Below are 19,944 nucleotides of genomic sequence, written 5' to 3'. Positions count from 1 at the left end.
AGGAAGGAAGGAAGGAAAGGAGGAAGGAAGGAAGGAAAGGAGGAAGGAAGGAAGGAAAGCAGGAAGGAAGGAAGGAAAGGAGGAAGGAAGGAAGGAAAGCAGGAAGGAAGGAAGGAAAGGAGGAAGGAAGGAAGGGAGGAAGGAAATTCTTTTTTTTAAACTCTTACCTTCAACCTTAGAATCAATACTACGTATTGGTCCCAAGGCAGAAGAGTGGTAAGAGCTAGGCAGTGGGGGTTAAGTGACTTGCCCAGGGTCACCAGCTAGGAAGTGTCTGAGTCCAAATTTGAACCCAGAACCTCCTGTCTCTAGGCCTGGCTCTCAATCTACTGAGCTACCCAGCTGCCTCCCAAGGAAATTCTTTGAAGCCTTTTTTTTTTTTTAATATACAGAAGAGAACAACAACAACAACAACAAAGCCAGAAAGAATCACAGATAAGCACAACAGCCTTGAAATTTACATGTTGAATTTTTTGTAAGTTTCTTTAAAAAGCAAGCTATACATAATGGATACTTGCAATTTCATGTGTAATCCTCTTTTTTCTGATCTACTATTATTACTTCATGTTTTTCAAAATAAAAGTAAAATAAAATGAGTGCTGTCCAAAAGTATATTGGTTTAGCAATAATAATTGTATCCTTCACTAGCAGTCTTTAAGCAAACTCTGGATGACTATCTGTTGGGGATGTTGTTTAGGCTTCAGCTAATGGCCTCTTAGGCTTTTCCAAGTATGAGGTTCTATGATTTTGTAAATTGTCAAATGAGTGGTACATACACATATAACAGACATATTCTGAATACCAGTCAGTATAAGGCATAATTGTGCTAGATCCTATGGTGCAAACTAAAGGTTCTGTTGAAGGCTCAGAAAGCAACAAGAAGTCAACTAAATTCAGGGCTGCAGTGGACCTCAGAGTTTTGTTTTGTTTTTTTAATCTAAAGTTTTCTAATTTTCTAAATAACATAACTGGAGTCCAGAGACGTAGACTGACTTGTGAAAAATCCCACAGCTAATTAGTGGCAAAATCAGGAGAACCCAGGTTTCTTAAATCCCAGTCTAATTTTTTTTCCTACTATACTTGGCTACCCAAATGTGACTGGATGGTACTTTTCTCACTGTAGATTGCAGAACAAACAATTAACATTGATGACTCGAAGTTCATTAAAATCATTAGATACAATAAACATTTACTAGTCATATTTATAAAAATACAGCTAGAGCAGCAAGATCTCATTCAAACTCTTCTCAATACTTCTTAGTATTGAGTATTCTTAGGTTCACTCAGGTTTCCTACCAAGCTTAAATAGAATTCTTTCTGACGCTTTTAATTTGCAGCCAAAAGTTCTTCCTGCACAAAACTCTTTCAGTTTGCTGTTGGGTTGCAAGGTAGTTTGGCATCAAAAATTAATGGGCTGCCAGCTGTATCCATTTAGTCTAATTAAAAAGATGATCTAACCATTCCCTCCAGCTCCTCTGCTCTCACCTACTGGATTTGGGAGCTGTCAAGCTTGTCCTCCACTCAGTTCTAGTTTCACCGAGTGTTAAAAGACTCTGTTCTTCATAGCCTTGGGCAGAGACTTAACTACCACTGCTTTCTCAGCTTCTTTCTTATTTCTGCTAATGTAATTCCTCCCTTCTCTTCTGACTTCTATTTTTCCCCTTCTGTATAGCATAGCCAAAACCAAAAGAGACAAACATCAAAGTCATCCCTTGTGTCTGGACATGCACAGAATAAATTTTCATCATTGTCTTTGGAAGGAGTTTTTTTCTTCCAAAACAATGAACCTCCCTGGATCCTCTGACCCACTTCCCTCCTTTCCCTGTTGCTCTCCTGCCCCCCATATCCAATTTCTAGATATCTATTGGCTTATAGCTCACAAAGGATTAGCCTGCCTTAAATATAGATTTTCTTCTTCTACGAAGGCCATGTCTCTTCCTAAAACATAACATTCAAATAAACTTAAAAAGAATTTTTTAAAGTAAAAAAACAACTTTTTCAAAGTATAGAGACAGAAGTTGAAATCATGGTAACAAATGCTGTCATGGGAAAGAGAATGTAGCTCAAAGAGAACAAAGGGAATATCCGCAGTTTGATGGCAAGAAAAAATGAAAAGTTATTAATAAAAAGTGAGAAGGAATAGTTGCAGAGGTCAGAGGAGCATAAAGATCATGGATTATTTCAGAAATCAAGGGGAAAGTGCTGCAACTAAGTGGTTCAGCAGATAGATGGCCAGGCCTGGAGTTGGAAGGATCTGGGTTCAAATTTGATCTCAGATGCTTCCTAGCTATGTGATCCTGGGCAAGTCACTTAACTCCAAGTGCCTAGTTCTTTACTACTATTCTGTCTTGAAATTGAGATTCTAAGATAAAAGATATGGATTAAAAAAAAAAAAAGAAATCCAGGGAAGAGATAATTTCCAAAAGAAGGGTGTATGAGTACAGAATGCTATATTCACTGTCAAACACTGTGGTCCTATTGGCTGATTTTGCTTAAGTTGTTGCTGTTAAAGAGAGGGTATCCGGAAATTATCATTATTGGAAAACTAAACAAATCAACAAGACATTTTAAAAATAAAAGTAAAGGAATGGTAAGTGGTCCCAAGTGCCTGAGAGAGGCTGCCAAAAAAAAATGAAGATGGAAGAAAAGGACAATGAAATATAGCAGTAAGGAAATAGATATTGACAACCTTTTCTAAGGCCAATTTCAGGAGACTTGTGGGGCTTGCAGGAAAATATGGATTAGAACTAAAAGAAACTGGATGTAATCCTGCTTTGTAGGACAATCTTACAATTCAATACAATCAAAACACAGGTACTTCTAAGATTCCCTTTTTGACTTGTGTTATTATGGGAAATCTCCACTGAAGCTACATTGCTTTAAAAAAAAAAAAAAACACTACACCTTTAAAGGGCACTCACTTAACCACTATTCACATGCAAAATGACTTGTTATCTTTGGACTACAGAGAGGGACTATCTGATACCAACAGCCAGAACCAGGAAGTAAGGTATCAGGATGCCACAAATAATTCTCCAGGCCTCTTTCCAAGCTTTTTTCTACTCAGGAAGGAGATTTCAAAGGCCTAGAGATTCATCTCCTCGTCTGTTTTTTTTCTGTATCTGATACTGCATTTTAAATTTAGCCCAAACCGGAAACATCAACCTATAAATAAAGTGGGAAACAATTGCCAGTTCTTTAGGGGAATAAAAAAGGCCATATCATTTAACCATATTTTATTGTAGCTTCAAATAAAGCAGATCATTTCCTTTAGATAGCTACCTTTCTTTCTGGATTCATACAGAATTTATGCAAATTCTGAAAAAGTCCCTATTTTTACTTCAACATCACTGTGATTGAAGTCAAAAAAATTCAAATGAACTACAATTACTAAATTAAGCTCCCATACCACCTTTCATATGCTTTGCAACATGGGAAACTTAAGGTGAAACACTTGCTTCCCCCCACAGTAATATCAGGGCACAATAAAGCTAGAAAGAACAACTTTTGGTTCATTCAGAGGGTAGAGCACTAGACCTAGAGTCAAGAAGACCTCAGTTGAAATTCTACCCTCAGACATCTTACCTGTGCAACCCTGAGCAAGTCACTTAACCTCTATTTACCTCAGTTTCCTCAACTATAGAATGGAGATAATGAGAACACCCACCTCCCAGAGTTATGAGAATCAAATGAGACAATGATTATAAAACACTTAGCACAGTAAGTGGCACATAGCAAGTGAAATATAAATGTTAACTAGAACTAAGTATTTGATAAACCCAAAGATCCAAGCTTCTGGGAAAAGAATTCAGTATTTGAGAAAAACTGTTGGGAAAACTGGAAAATGGTATGGTGGAAACTTGACATAGACCGACATCTCACACCATACACTAGGATAAAGTCAAAATGGATACTTTTTCTAGGAATAGAGTGGCACCATAAACTAATTAAGGGAACATGGAAACATTTACCTGTCACATCTATGAATAAGGGGAAAATTTATGACCTAACAAGACTTAGAGAACATTATGAAAAATGAAATGGATAATTTTTGACTATATTAAAAAGGCTTTGTATAAATAAAGTAAATGCAACCAAGATTAGAAAAGAAAAAAATTTGAAGAATTTTATAGCAAGTGTCTCAGACAAAGGCTTCATTCTCAAATACATTGAGAACTGAGTCAAGTATATATAAGAATACAAAGCATTCCCCAAATGAAAAATGGTCAAAAGATATACATGGGTAGTTGTCAGCAGAAGAAATTAAAACCATTTGTAGTCATATGAAAAAGTATTCCAAATCACTATGATCAGAGAAATGCAAATTTAAAAAAATTCCGAGGAACTACCTCATGCCTATCAGATTGGCTAACTTGACCAAAAAGGAAATGATAACTATTGGAGGGGATGTGGGAAAATTGGGATACAAATTCACTGTTGGGGTAACTATGAACTGATAAAACCATTCTGGAGTGCAATATGGAACTGGGCCATAAAACTATGTCTGCCCTTTTGTCCAGATCTCTTTATCATCTCTGATAATCTGATAAGGACAGTTTAGTTGATAAGGAAATAAGAACAAAACAAGGAGTTGTCTTTTACCTCATGCTTCCAGCTCTGGCTCCAGGAGCATGGAATTTATTATATATATTTCAAGACTCATTTCACACAAAAGAACCCCCCCCCCTGGAAACTTTGCGTATGTGCAAAAGTTACAAATTATGTCATATCAAAACACAAAACATTGGCTTCAGAATAGACCAAGGCCAAAGCTGAATTTTGACTGGGTTCTTATCAGGAAGCCAAGTTGGGGAGTATCCCTCTCAGAGTCGAATTGCCCCCGCTAAGATTTTGGCCTTGGCTATACCAGGCAGCAGCATTCCTGGTCAAAGGGGAACAGTGTTAACCCTTTAAATTCAGGTTTGCTAGGAACTTAAAGCTTTTCAATAAGTCCACAATACTTATTGTTAATTATTATTATTATTAATCTTGTTGAAAACAACAAGAAATCACAAGGATCACAAAAGGGGTCAAAAGAGGAGTCTCAGATTTTTATCTATTCTCTTATTGGCTTCCCACACCCTTTGACTCAGCAATATTGCTACTGGGTCTATATCTCAAAGAGATGAAAGACAAGGGAAAAGACCTACTTGTACAAAAATATTTTTAGCAGCACTTTTTGTAGTGGCAGAGAATTGATAATGAAGAGAGGTTGTCTATTACTTGGAAATGGACGAGCAAGTTTTGCTTATAATTGTAATGGAATTCTATTGCACCATAAGAAACGGTAAACAGAATGAGTTTAGAAAAACCTGAAAAGACTTATGTGAACTGATACAAAGTTAAGGGGGCAGGACCAGGAGAACAATGTATACCATAAGAGAAATATTAAAGATGATCAAACTGTGGACTAAACCATTATTAGCAAAGCAAGTTCCACAAAGGATTTGTGATGAAAAATATTATCACAGACAAAAAAGATCTATTGGAGTTTGAGTGCAGATCAAAGTATACCATATCCACTTTATTTTCTTCATGACTTTTTTTTAATCATATGTGTCTTCTATCACACCATGAGCAATATGTTAATATGCACTGCTTGAAAGCACTATTTTAACCTATATCAGACTATTTACCACCTCAGGGATTGGTGAGGGAAGAGAAGGAGGGAAAAATCTTTAACCTAAAATGTCGGAAAACAATTGTCAAAAATTGTTTGTACATGTAACTGAAAAAAGAAAGAAAGAAGAAAAAAATCTTTAAATGTTAATTAGTAGTATATGAAGCCAACTGCTTCTTGTATTTTATCATATGATGGAAAATCATGCACTTTAAAAAAAAATTTTGTTAGGAACCAATTCAAATCTTCCAAAAATGATTTATAATCAAATTCACATTTAAGCAAATCTAGCCTAAGACCATCAGTATACCTACCTACAAACTTGTTGCTTAATCGTTTCAGTCATGTTTGACTCTTTGTGATCCCATTTGATATTTTCTTGGTTCTGGATACTAGAGTGGTTCTTCTCCAGTTCATTTTACAGATGATAAAACGGAGGCAAACAGAATTAAATGACTTGCCTAGGATCTCATAGTTTAATGAAGTGATAGTTTAATGAAATGACTGAGGCCAGATTTGAATTCAAGATGAGTCTTCCTGGCAACAGGCCCAGCATTCTATCCTCCTTGCCACCTGACTCTACACCTATCTACAAAGAGTCCTTCTCAAATTCAGAGAAATACTTAGGAGTCAAAGCCTTTGGAACTACTAGCATGGATTTGAATTAGATAAACAAATTCCTGGTCAAAAAGGAAAAAGTTATGCTATCTTCCTTAGTCTTTCAGAGTCATCAAAGTACACTTTTTTTTTTAATATTTCACGATTAGATTTATCTTTCTTGTCATGGCAAATGTAACCTGAATGCTTTTGCCCTCTCAATATATGCTGACAAATCAGTTGATTTTGAATAGCCCAAAATGGTTATCTGAGTTTTTAAAAGGTTTTCTGCAAATGGCCCAACTTGTCTATAAGTTGGCACATGACATATCCATCAGTTTGAAGAACCTCTGGTGAGAAAATTCTTCTGATGATGGCAGTCTGTATCCTTTAATCTTTTTTTTTTAAACCCTTACCTTCCATCTTGGAGTCAATACTGTGTATTGGCTCCAAGGCAGAAGAGTGGTAAGGGTAGGCAATGGGGGTCAAGTGACTTTCCCAGGGTCACACAGCTGGGAAGTGTCTCAGGTCATATTTGAACCTAGGACCTCCCATCTCTAGGTCTGGCTCTCAATCCATTAAGCTACCCAGCTGCCCCCAGTATCCTTTAATCTTAAAAGAGTTCCCAGAACAATGAAAGGGTAAGTGACTTGCACAAGGTGATATAGCTATTATGAATCAAAGTCAGAACACAAGTTTTTGTGGCTGCAAGTCTGGCTCTTTGTCCATTAAACTATGTGACCTCTCTTTTCCTAGAGAAAACCTGCAAAAGCTCTAAAACCTTGGAGTTATATCAAAAAAAGTACTCAACTATACAAAAATCGGTTGCAAATCATCCATTTTTGAATTGACTATTTCATTCTTTTTTGGCAAAAGTAAGTCACTACCTGGTAGCCAGTCTACTAATGATGAGACTATAAGGATTTCATTAGGCTGTTCCCAGCCATGCAATAAAAGAAGGAAATCATGCAACTAGGGGGTTATTCAGTTTTGGGAAGCCTCTTATCCCTCATTTATTGATCAGAAAGGCTTACCAGTTTGACTGAAGTGCTGAACAAAGTGCATTAAGGTCAGAGTAGCAAGCTTTATTCTTAAGCTCTTTGGATCCACACAGATCCTGTTCACAAGAGAAACCCAAATGAAGGCGGTAGGAGGCAGGGATAGTTGAAAGAAATAGACTCCTTAAAAAAAAATACCTTGGCTTACTCATCCTGATATACTAGAAATATACTCTCTCACCAAAGCAGTGGCTGCCCTAAATCATCCTCAGCTTTCCAAGAGTGTTAGCACACTCTGCAGAGACCCTTACCATTTGTTATTGCTGTTGTCAGACCCTAGGACAAACCTCAGAGAGGGACAAAGAGATACAAGGGGAGCCATATAAGACTGCAATTTCTCTCAAGTCCAATTTTCTGGCCTGTACTCTTAGTCAATAACGTTCTAGCATCCTTTGATGGTCTTAGAAAAGGTATAATTAGCATTAATATAGTCTGAGAATATTCATTCTGAGCTGAATCTGGAACCTGATGTCCCTCAGGGTGAATTCATTAGATATTCCTGAAAAGAAAATTCCAATTTTCTCTCCATAACGAGGGATTTGGAAAAAATGATAGGAAGACCTTTGTTTTCCTTCTATTAAAAAAGTGCCCTCCTCTTACCCCCAGGGATCTCATATTTTATGATTGATAGAGTGTGAGAAAAACCACAAATGGAAGAAATTGTAGCAGCTAAATGCAAATGAGATTTAAATATCTTTTACGGTTATTGTTTCATTCACAAACATAACTTCATTTGAGCTATACAATCATACACTTTAAGGAAAAGCTTTCAAATGCCATAAATGCCTTATATGTTTTTGCATCACTAGAGTTTTTCCCCATAATTAAATTTTCCAGATAATTTCTTTTTAAGTTTAAAGTTAATTCTATTGGTGAAAAAAATTTAATAAATCAATTCTAGTGAACTCAACAACTGTAATAACCAATATTGGTCTCAAAGAACAGTCTCCTTTCAGCAGAGATGTGGAAGACAGAGTGCTGCATAGGTTTTCAAATGAAATTGCTTTGTTCCTTCATATACCTTCATATACCAATTTTCATACCTGAGACCCTAACTTCAGATTCTCTGTGCCTGATGACCTGTTCTACTGTGTTCCACTTTTTTGTCTGTTTGAGGGAGGACTAACCTGTATAAATCCTAGAACTCTTGGTCTAAATTTATTATACCATGTCTATGGGGGGAATTATAGGATTTAGTCACATGGTAGATATTTACTATTTTTTATTATGCCTTGTCTCATGTTTACTGGGGTTTTTTCTGGTTGATTTTATGCTAAGAATAAAAACATTGTATGCATTATTTCAGCATGTATCTGTTTCTATGGAAATTTGCTACCATTATACCAAAGTTCTATTCCTAGCACTTATTGAAATACAATCTGGTGGGAGCTCAGAGCTAAGTTAGAGCAATCAATTGAAAATGAGTTAGCAGGGAAAGCAGATCTGAGAAATAGGAGGTATCACAATCTTTAAGAACCACAGAGATCACAGTATCCAGTCAGTATGCCTACCGCAGCAGACCACATACAAACTACAAAGGTGATTTAATATTTTTAGATGCTATCCCTTGTGGCAGCTGATCCTTCTTTCAGGTACACTAAAAGAATTTCTCTCCCTTCAATAGGAGGAAGGAAGAGAATAAGCATCTATATACTGCCTACTGTTGTGTTAAGAGCTTTTACAAACATCACTTCATTTGATGGTGCTATTGTTATCCCCATTTTGCAGTTGAGGAAACTGAGGTGAATAAAATTTAAGTGACTTGTCAGATAGCTAATGTCTGAGTCCAGTTATGAACTCAGATCTTCTTGTGCCTGACTCCAGGTACAGAATCGTATCCACTAAACCAGCAGTTGTTTCTAACTTCAACCAACTCTTCTTATTCTGTTTGCTGTGCAAAAGTAACTAGGTGAACCAGACATGGGTTCAGGATAGTGAATTTGACCTTTTTTAAATAATTTGCTCAAAGTTACCCAGCTTATAATATGTATATATATATATATATATATATATATATATATATATATATATATATNCGTACATATATATATATATATATATATATATATATATATATATATATATATATATATATATACCCAGAAGTCCCAGGAGTCATGCCCATGTTTTTAGTTCCAAGTTTACAAGTCAAAAGAAATGAAATTTACACTAGGTAACCTAAATTCACTTTGGAATGGCAACATCAGTGATGAAAAACCCATCATTGTAAAAGCTGAATCAGAGAGTCTTCCTTTATGGACTATGAGAAAAAAATTCATATGAAACCAAATAGCATATCTTAATAAATTTAAGAATTATTCAATCTCGCCAGCATTAGCATTACAATTGGATTCTGTTAGAAATTGAAATTTTAAAAAAACCTTCTCCATTAGAATGCACATAAATGTTTAATTAAATGTTTGAGCATTACATTTGCTGCAAAAGGTAAGATTAAAATCCACACTCTTGTTTAATTTGTATTAATTAGAAAAAGACAACATTAGAAAAAAAACAAATAAAAGCTAGTTACACTTAAAGTATTCCTGTTACGAAACTAGTCAAGAGTTATGGTTTGCTTTGAATCTTTGTCTGTCTCTTAAAAAAAAAAAAAAAAAACCTTAATCATCAACATGATACAGTGAAGAGAATACTAACTTTAGATTTATAAGATCTGACACCTGTTACCTATATAACCTTGACACAATCACTGAATATCCTTGCATCTCAGTTTTCTCATCAGATTCAAAGCAAATTCCTTCAACTAGTTTGACTGCAATACTTTGACTATTATCAGCTTTCAGTCAGTTTTATTTTGTCCCTCAGGTCTCTTCCAGATATATATCCAAGAGCTAATGTGCTTTTACTACCACCTTCCAGCAAATCCACTCAGACTTACTCTCCCAGCCTATTGGATACTTTTCAATAGGTATTTCCTATCCTACTGAGGATATCTTTTTTTAGGCCAGTTACTAACCCCCATTTTACAGGATTAGGAGGCTAAGGCTTTTGAGCATTCATACCTATTTTCCTTTTGGTGAAGTAATTAGAGAAACAGAATTTTTATAAGTATCACCATTCATCTAGTCTCCAATTCAGTTTATCCTGAGTTATGGTACCTGATTAAATTTCTAGCCATCTCAACGTTTCAAGCTCAGGTCTAGCTCCAAAGCCTATATTTGATGCTGTCCCTTCATAATCTTACTTAATCATGAGATCCTTTGACATCCTGTTCACTTCTTTCCTTGCCAACACTATCAATCCCAGTCATCACCAAAGTCATCTCCACCTATCTCAGATCTAGTCCTTATCCGGTATTCACAGAGAACATGTAGGGTTTTCACTAGGTGATAGCTGTTGGCAAAGATGATCTTTCCCAGATGATGACCTGATAGCAAAGCACTTCAATTTTCCAATCTTCATAATTTAGAAGTTCATTATACCAATGTCTTTCCACTCACCCTTTAAACCTCTCCTACTTGGAAAGGGAGGGTAAGTTCAAGGAGGCAAATTGTACAGCAGGAAGAATGCTAAACTTGGAATTAGAAGACCCTGACCCAAATACTGGCTCTGACATTTGTTAAATGTTTGAAAATCATTGAATTTCTATGAACCTCAGTTTCTTTATCAGTAACTTGAGAGTATTTGTACTATTTGACTTACAGGGCTGTTATAAACAAATTGTTTCTTCCTTTGCCAACCCTATGAACCCCAGGCATCTCGAAAGTTATTTGGAGTATAGTATTTAAAGCAATATATAAAGAATTGTTTCTATTCTTTTTCTTTCGTAGGTTCTTGGGAAGAAATTATCTGGAACACTCTTTTTTCCACCCATCTTTCAAGGCCTAGCTCAATTTTTTTTCTTTTATGAAGCCTTCTTTTGATTATTTCAACCTTTATCTTCTCCCTTCTCTGAAATCTTAATGCATTTAGAATAAATGAATTTTAGAAATTAAAGGGACCCTAAGAATTACCTAATTCTGTGGTTCTCCAAATTCTTGCAGGGATAGCAACTTCATTTTAAAAAAACTTTGGTGGAACCGTTCCAGTTAGAACTTTTAGAACAAAAAGGGACTTAATTCAACTAATTCGACTTTCTTGTTTTGCAGATGAGAAAACTGAGGTCCAGTGAGGTGCCCAATGTTACCTTGGTAGTAAGGAGGTGTGTCATTATTTGGACCCAGGAATTCTGGCTCTAAATCAGCATGATTTTTTTTCAACTCTTGCCTTTTGTCTTAGAATTGATACTAAGGATAGATAGGTTCCAAGGCAGAAGAACGGTAAGGGCTAGGCAACTAGGGCTCAGTGACTTGTCCAGGGTCACATAGCTAGGAAGTACCTGAGGCCAATTTTTTTTTTTTTAAACCCATACCTTCTATCTTAGAATCAATACTGTGCATTGGTTCCAAGGCAGATGGGCTGTGAGTGCTAGGAAATGAGGGGTAAGTGACTTGCTCAGGGTCACATAGCTAGGAAGTATCTGAGGCCAAACTTTTTTTTTTTTTAATAAACCCTTGCCTTTTGCCTTAGAATCAATACTGTACATTGGTTCCAAGGCAGATGGGCTGTAAGTGCTAAGAAAAGGGGGATAAATGACTTTGCCAGGGTCATACAACTAGGAAGTGTCAGAGGCCACATTTGAACCCAGGACTCCTGTTTCTAGGCCAGGCTCTCAAGCCACTGAGCCATTTTTTTACCTTTACTTTCTGTCTTAGAATTGATACTAAATATGGGTTCCAAGGGAGGAGAGTGGTAATAGGTAGGCAATGGGGGTTAAGTGACTTGCCCAGGGTCACACAACTGGAAAGTATCTTAGGCCAGGTTTGAACCCGGGACCTCTGTTCCTGGCTCTCTATCCACTGAGCCACCTAGCTGCTCCCAAATCAGCATCACTTTTTCTAGGTTCTGTGTGAGGAACCAAAGGGATACTATATGAAAAGCATTTTGTAAATCTTATACCAGACTTAATGTTTATCATTATCATCATCATCACCACTCCCATAAAATAAAGAATTATAAAAAATAGGAAATAGTAAGTAATTAAAGTAGATTTTTAAAACAGATTTAAAATTAAATATAAAAATTAAATAAGGAATACAGCTTTTCTCAAACTCTATTTCCAAGAAACCTGGACTTTTGAGCATCTTCAAATGTACATCGGGCTAAAGAGTACATGGATTCAGTCTTGAAGCTTTATTACACATCTCAAGAAGTTGTAAACTATGGGGAGGGTATTGATCATTCCACAAGGCTAAAAACAGGTTTTTGACATATCAGTCTATCATGAATGAAACAGCCCTGCCTAATGGTACTTACTCAAACAAGAAGCAGCAAAAATCAATGTTTCTTTCAATCTCTTCCCCTATAGAAAAACTGATGTCCTAATTTCAAAACTTTAAATATTCAAATGAAAAGGGACAGTTTTATTACAGTTACTGGTAGCAGAACAGCTGCTACTCAGGCTTAGCTCTTCTTTCCTCAGCCTTCCTCCCAAAGGGGGCTGTTAAAACACTGTTCCTGCTGTTTATGGCTGAGTAAATGGTTGCTCTGGGTCAGCATATAATTAGGTACTTACTGGTCTATAAAATGACCCCTCCTGGCTGCATTTTTTATCTTGCTCTTTCCAGAAAACTGTCAAGGAGTACAACAAAATACACTTCGGCGTAAAAGAAATTATGGCAAATTCTAGAGAGAAATGTGCAATTTTTTAATGGAAAATATCAAACCCCAGGTTGACATCTGATCCTGGCATGACTAATATAATGCAAAAAATAGCCTCTTAAATGTCCTTGGTTTGGTAACATGTAGAATGGCATTTCCATGATAACTGACATATACAGAGTATTCAATGGCTTTCAGAGCACTTTCTTTACAATAACCCTGTGAGGAAAGGAAAGGAAGTACTATTCTCATCTTCCTTTTATAGACAGTAATAACAGTTCACCTTTATATAAGCACTTAAAGCTTTACAAAGCTTTTTCATATATTATCTAATCTGATCCTCAGTACAATCTATCATATTGTTAATCCTGTTTCACAGGACAGAGAACTCAAAGCTCAGAGAGGTTGAGTCACTTGCCTATGGTCACACAGTTAGTAAGCACCTGAGGGAGGATTAAAAACCAGATCTTGTTGACTCGGAGTCAATCACTTTATCCGCTACAACATACTAGGAAAAGAAGAAGCTTTGCTGAGATTTACCCAGCTAAAGCGTGATTAGAAATTATATCTTTCCTAACTCTAATTCAACAATTCAGTTATCATGTATTAAGCTTGCCAGCTCTTTTTCAGGCCTCATGCAAGGAAATGAGAATACAAAGGAACAGGATCTACTCTCAAGAAGTTTATAACCTACTGTAAGAAAGAAGCATAGAAGTATAAATAAATACAAAATGTGAGAATACACTAAAAACTAGGAGGATTAGGAAAGGTGTCCAATGAGAATGGTCTCTGAGCTGAGCCTTGAAAAAGACTAAGGATTCCAGTGATGAGGGGAGAGTGCCTTAAGGGGAAGGATTGAGGGAGAAACATCTATGCAAAGGCATGGAAGGAAAAAATGGAATGTTTTTGTTGTTTAGTGGTATCCAACTCTTCCTGACCCAGTCTGGGCTTTTCTTGGCAAAGGTACTGGAGTGATTTGCCATTTCCTTCTGTAGCTCATTTGGCAGATGAGGAAACTGAGGCAAATAGATTTGCTCAACATCACACAGCAATTTGAACTTAAGTCCTCCTGACTTCAAAGCTGGTTTTCTATCCATGGAGCCATCTAGCTAATAAGTCAGTTGGATGGGATGGAAAGTGAGTACATAAGGTGAAAGTAGTCTGAAAAGGTGGGTTGAAGCCAAATTGTAAAAAAAATTGCCACGTTGAATATTTCATTGAGTGTTCTTCCCATATATCACACCACCTTCTCAAAAGGTGTGCACTTAAATGGCATAGCAGATAGAGTACCAGTCCTGGAGTTAAGAAAAGGAATCTTCCTGAGTTTAAATTTGGCCTCAGGCACTTACTACCTGTGTGATGCTGGGCAAGACATTTAATCCTGTTTGCCTCAGTTTCCTCATCTGTCAAATGAGCCTCAGAAGAAAATGGCAAGCCACTTCATATATCTTGGCCAAGAAAACCCTAAACGGAGTCTCAAAGAGTCCGACATGACTGAAAAACAATTGAACTCAAAAGGATCCTTTCCTAACAAGTCTCAAATTCAATGTAGAGCTAAGTATGAGAAGGGTCAAGTTAATATCCAACTACTTCACTGAAACTCTTCTTATCATAGGACCATAAATCTAGAGTTGGAAGGGACTGAAAGGGTCACAAGTCCAACCTCTTCATGGTACATATGAAGAAACTGAGGCACAAAGAAGTTAAGAGACTTACCCAGGGACAAAAAGATAGTAACTGTCTGACCAGATGTTCCTGGCTACAAGTCTGGTGCTCTAGCCATTACACCTCAGAACCTCACTCATGAGATTTATTCAGTACTTAAATTTGGGAGCAGAAAATCATGTTTGCTCCTATGAGGAATTATTTGTCTCGGGCTACTAGTATGGTCCAACTCTAGGTCTTAAACAAAGAAAAGATCAACATTTCTTTTTCATCTATTGAGCAGTCTAGGAAATTTTTAATTGTTTCTCCACAGAGATAAATTATTGTGGTTTAATTGTTGAGAAATGCTGCTTATGAGATACACAAGTGAAATGAAACAAAAAGAGTACTTAAAAAGGTGGTTCTTGAATACCAGTTATATCTAAACTTAACCTGCCCTTTTTAGATGGGTTATGGGGAGGAAATAATTGTCCTGTATCTGATCTACTTTGTATATTGAGTCCCCCTTTTTAGGAATATCTCACTAATCTTTTTGATGCTTTGCTTTAGAGATTTTCCCTTAATTTTACTCTGGAGTTGGGGCTTAATCAGCCAGAGGGTGAGAGAAAAGCCTGGTCCCTTTTCTTTGGAGTCAGCCTCTCCCAAGATCGATCCCTGTCAGTCTGAGCCCAGAACTGGGCCCCAGAAGGCACCCCTCCCCAACCAACAAAGCAAAGGAACTACAGGGTTTCATTCACAGCTCTCTAAGTATATCTTCTGTCTCTTCTCCAGTTCTTTTGATTTCATTAATCCCTTTCAATTTACCCAAGCATTCTTTGTTTATCCATCACATCTTCCTAATCCATCAATCCATCTGCAGAGAAATATACAGAATCAAAAGGAAATAGATGTGCACGTTTTAAAAGTTTATTTTAACATTATATACATCTACTTGTTTCGTTTCAGAAAGGGGAGGAATCTTAATTTTTGGAACAAATAAACTCTTTCAGGAGGTTTTCTTAGCCCAAGCCAGGGGTAGGCAATGTTGAAGGACAGCAGTTAGTTGTTACAGAAATCATTGCTTCCCAAGAAAAAGGAATCAATTTAATGCTGGCATGATTAAACCTGAGTTAAAGCACTAGTGGGAGGAAGCGGAAGAGAGAAGAGGGAAAGAGAGAAGTTGGACCTCCTAGACCAAAAACCGAGAATGAAAAATTCTTCTCGAGCCAGAGACCACTTAGATCATTCTGGATTCCCGCCCCGTTTTGAATGCCATGATCCTCTCATAAACAAACATAAACAAACGAATGACTAAACAAACAAACGAAAGAATGAATGAATGAATGAATGAATGAATGAATGAATGAATGAATGAATAAAAAAATTTTTGAAAGCGTGAAAGTCTGACAAGTTTGTCAATAGAGACTCAAGTGTGGGAGGGGATGGGAAAGAAATGTAGGGGACCTTTGACTTAAACATATTAAGAGGCCTTCTATGGGTTCCGTGTTCCTGCATTTTTCTCTATTCTCTAAGTCCTAGGACTCTTGATCTGAAAGGGTTGTGCCCAGAGCAGGCGAGGGGACCGCCTCCTGACTTTGTTACATCCCAGTTAGCAGCCTTTTCTTCTCTTCTCCCCTGGCGTACTCCCTCCCATCCCCTTCCACTGTAAGTCAGGGATATAGTCAAGAGTTGCACCACACCGGAGTGTGGGGTCGTAGGGCAGGTTCTCCCCTTCCCTGCTCTTTCCTCCATCCCTTGTAGCTCAGGTTCCCCTAGCTCGGTCAGATATGGGACTCACCCAACTTGCACTCGCCATCGTGAGCCTTGTGGACCCGCTCGTGGCCAGCCCGCACCGAGACCCAACTGTGCAGGTGCAGGGCGCACACGCTCTGGTAGGAACGCCCGTCTGATCCGCACACAGCGCCGTCCTCCTTGCACACACACAGCCCCGTGCCCTCCAGCTCCTCGGGGAGCGGCTCCTGGGACGCGGCGGCCCCCAGTACCTCCCGGGACTGGCTCACACAGACCAGTCCAGGGCCGCAACGGGCTTGGCGCCTCCTGCCCGCACCTCCTCTGCCTCCGCACAGCTCGCCCTCGATGCCCAGGCACTGCTCGCAGCATCCACAGGCGTCTCGCACCGAGAGCTCCGGAGCCTGGCATCGCACCGGCTCGCAGCTCTCCGAGATGCATGGACCGCACTCGCTGGAGTTACCGCCGTCGTTTGCCCCCGTCAAGCGATAGGACCAGAGGCAGAGAAGCAGCGAAAGCAGCAGGAACGGGGGCAAAGTGAAACGGGGCATGGTGGGGCTGAGAGGGTAAAGAAAGAGCGAGAAAGAGCGGCTAGCTAGGAAAGAGGCACTCTTAGCTTTGACTGCTTCAGAATAGACGGTAGCAGCTGGGTGGCGGCTGAGGTGGTGGAGACACACCCAATTTCTTTGCCGGGGGCGGAGAAGAAGCTGGCAGCCTCGGACTAGCCCCCGCTCTCAAGAGCAAAGCCTTTAGGGACTGGAATAGAGTCAGAACAGAAAATAAGGCCATCACACTGAACGGAGTCAGACTGTACTGTAATATACCTTACATTTGTCCATTCTCTCAATCTCGAAATTGGGGACACAATTTTAGTTGAAAGGAACTTCCAAGTGTTCCAACCCTCTCATTTCACAAATGAGGTCAGGGGAGTTGATGCAAGACACATAGCTAGTAGGTCAAAGAGCTGCAACTGGACCATTTTAACTCCAATTCTGATGTTCCCTTTGCTGACCCCATGTTGTCTCCTCGAGGTATCTCTCCTTCTTCTAAGAAGCCTATGTCAGCTCTGTTTGACCTAACAATTCTTCTTTTTCAGTTTTTAGAGAAATTTGAGAAACTTCCCACGTATAACTAAAACAGTTTTTTCAAAAAATAATTTTGACCTAGTAATGAATTACCTACTTTCAGAAGAAAATTCGACTAGGAACTAGGAAAGAGGCAAAATATGGAGAAGCTATAGCCCCTGTGGTCATTCTTGAGAGAATACAAACAAAAATACTATCATATAAAATAATTTGCTTTTAATTTTTTGTTTTTAATAATATTTTATTTTACCTCAATTAACATGAAAAATTAAACTTCCTTTAAAGTTGGATCCAAAGACTCACCCTCCTTCCCTCCTCCTCCCCTCTCCCCGAGACAGCAAGCAATCTGATATCAATTTTACATGTGTAATAATGTAAAACGGCTTTCTATATTAGTTATTTTGTGGAAGAGAACTCAAACAAACAAAAGTGAAGAAATAAAGTGCAATATAGTATGTCTCCATCTGTATTCAGACTCCATCAGTTCTTTCTCTGGATGCAGATGGTGTGTTGTGTTTTCTTTTTTTTTTCATCATGAGTCCTTGAGGATTGTCTTGGCTCACTGAATCATACAAAATACTACATGATCAATAATCTAACAAATGCAAACCGAAGTGTCCATCTGAAGTCTAAAAGGAGAGGGAGATTATTACATTTGTATATTGCATGATGGTTACTGAAAAGGAAAGGGAAGGGGAGGAAAGGATGGAAAAAACTACTGACTTAAATCCACTAAATCAGCTAGGTTTAGTCTTTTGTTTTGTTCTTTAGTTGAATCCCATCTTTCATGACCCCATTTGAGATTTTCTTGGTAAAGATACTAGAGCCGGTTTGCCACTTTCTTCTCCAAATCATTTTATTGATGAGGAAATTGAGGAAATAGGATAAAGTAATTTCCTCAATTTACAACTAGTAAAGTGTCTGAGGTCAAATTTGAATGTAAGTCTAGCTGACTCTAGACACTCTATCCTCTACCCTAGAGAGTATTTAGAACACAGGGGAAATAGCAGTATAGAAATACCTAGAAGTTCAGGGAGGAAGAAGGAGACAATACCAAAACTGATGACTTCATAGGTCTGTATAAATGAACAAAATGTGGGGAAGGAGCAAAAATGACCTAGAATTCCTAAAGCAAGAAAGTTTGGGAAGAATTGGTGGATTGAGATCAATTGTTGGAATGTGGCTCTGGAAAGATAAAATTTATTCAAAGGGGATAAAACAGGTAAAAGCAGTCAAGGTATGGAATACCATCACACATTAGAAAGACACAGTTATGTGAGTAAATCTAGTAACCAGAGTGGAAAAGCCTAGTGATTTGCATAAATGTCAATTTAGGGAGAAAGGGAAGTGATAGTATCTTCAGAATATACCATGGCTCATATACACAGAAGGAGAAAATAAATAAGGAGTTGAGTGTGGGAAATAGATTACAAGTCAGGCATAAAGGTATGATTATTATCCAGAATCTTGCTGGAGTTTTCTGTACCAAAAAGAAAAAAAAAGGAAAAAAGCGGAACCACTAATATATTTTTAACATTTTCATTTTCCTCAATAAGTTCATCTTTTTTCACTTTTGTTTTCTTTTACTTTTTTTAAACTAACAGGAATTTATTTTCTGTCAAACTTCCTTCCATTGGGGAAAAAAAAGGAAGAAAAACAAAACCCTTGTAATACACATAATCAAATAAAAACAAATTCCCACATTGGTCATGTCCAAAAATGGATAATTCATTCTGCATCTTGACGTCAATCACCCCTGTCAGGAAGTGAGTAGCACATTTCATCGGTCCTTTAGAATCATGACTGATCTTTGCCTTGCTCAGTATTCTTTTTTTTTTTAATTTATTATTATTTTTTTTATTTTAAACCCTTAACTTCTGTGTATTGACTTATAGGTGGAAGAGTGGTAAGGGTAGGCAATGGGGGTCAAGTGACTTGCCCAGGGTCACACAGCTGGGAAGTGTCAGAGTCTGGATTTGAGCCTAGGACCTCCTGTCTCTAGGCCTGGCTCTCAATCCACTGAGCTACCCAGCTGCCCCCCTTGCTCAGTATTCTTAAGTTTTTCAACGTAACAACAAAGAAAATCTGGCATTTATATAACAGTTATTTTAAGTCAGGCACTGTCCTAAATACTTTAAAAATATTGTCTCAGATCCTTACAACCCTTGAAATTAGGTGATATTCTTATTTCTGTTTTTGTAAGTAAGGAAACTGAGGCAAACATGTTAAATGACTTGCTCAAGGTCACACAGCTAGTACCTTTTTTTTTTTAACCCTTACTTTCTTAGAATCTATACTAATTTCCAAGACACAGGAGTGGGAAGGGCTAGGCAATTACAGTTAAGTGCTTTCCCCAGGATCACAAAGCAAGGGAGTAATATCTTTACAATATTATTATTGTATAAATTATTCTTCCAGTTCTCTTCCCTTTACTCTGTATCAGCTCATACAAGTGACAAGTTTATTTTTCAAAAATGCAGAAGAACCAATGAGGAATCTCTCTGTTCTAGATCTTAGTCACACCTAGAATATT

General features: G+C 37.7%; 1 protein-coding gene across 1 annotated transcript in view; it reads right to left on the bottom strand.

The window, feature by feature from the left end:
• IGFBPL1 (insulin like growth factor binding protein like 1) overlaps window positions 1–16,909 on the bottom strand; it is a 61,531-nt gene extending 44,622 nt beyond the window's left edge. Inside the window, exon 1 of the mRNA XM_044657518.1 lies at window positions 16,376–16,909. Coding sequence (XP_044513453.1) covers window positions 16,376–16,877 — 502 coding nt within the window. The 5' untranslated portion in view covers window positions 16,878–16,909. The remainder of the gene's footprint in view (window positions 1–16,375) is intronic.
• Between the last annotated feature and the right edge of the window lie 3,035 nt (window positions 16,910–19,944).

The sequence above is a fragment of the Gracilinanus agilis genome, chromosome 1 (genome assembly GCF_016433145.1).
Source record: "Gracilinanus agilis isolate LMUSP501 chromosome 1, AgileGrace, whole genome shotgun sequence".
Classification (NCBI taxonomy): Eukaryota; Metazoa; Chordata; class Mammalia; order Didelphimorphia; family Didelphidae; genus Gracilinanus; species Gracilinanus agilis.
The sequence above is the reverse complement of the archived record's forward strand: the minus strand, read 5'-3'. Positions and strand labels throughout refer to the sequence as shown.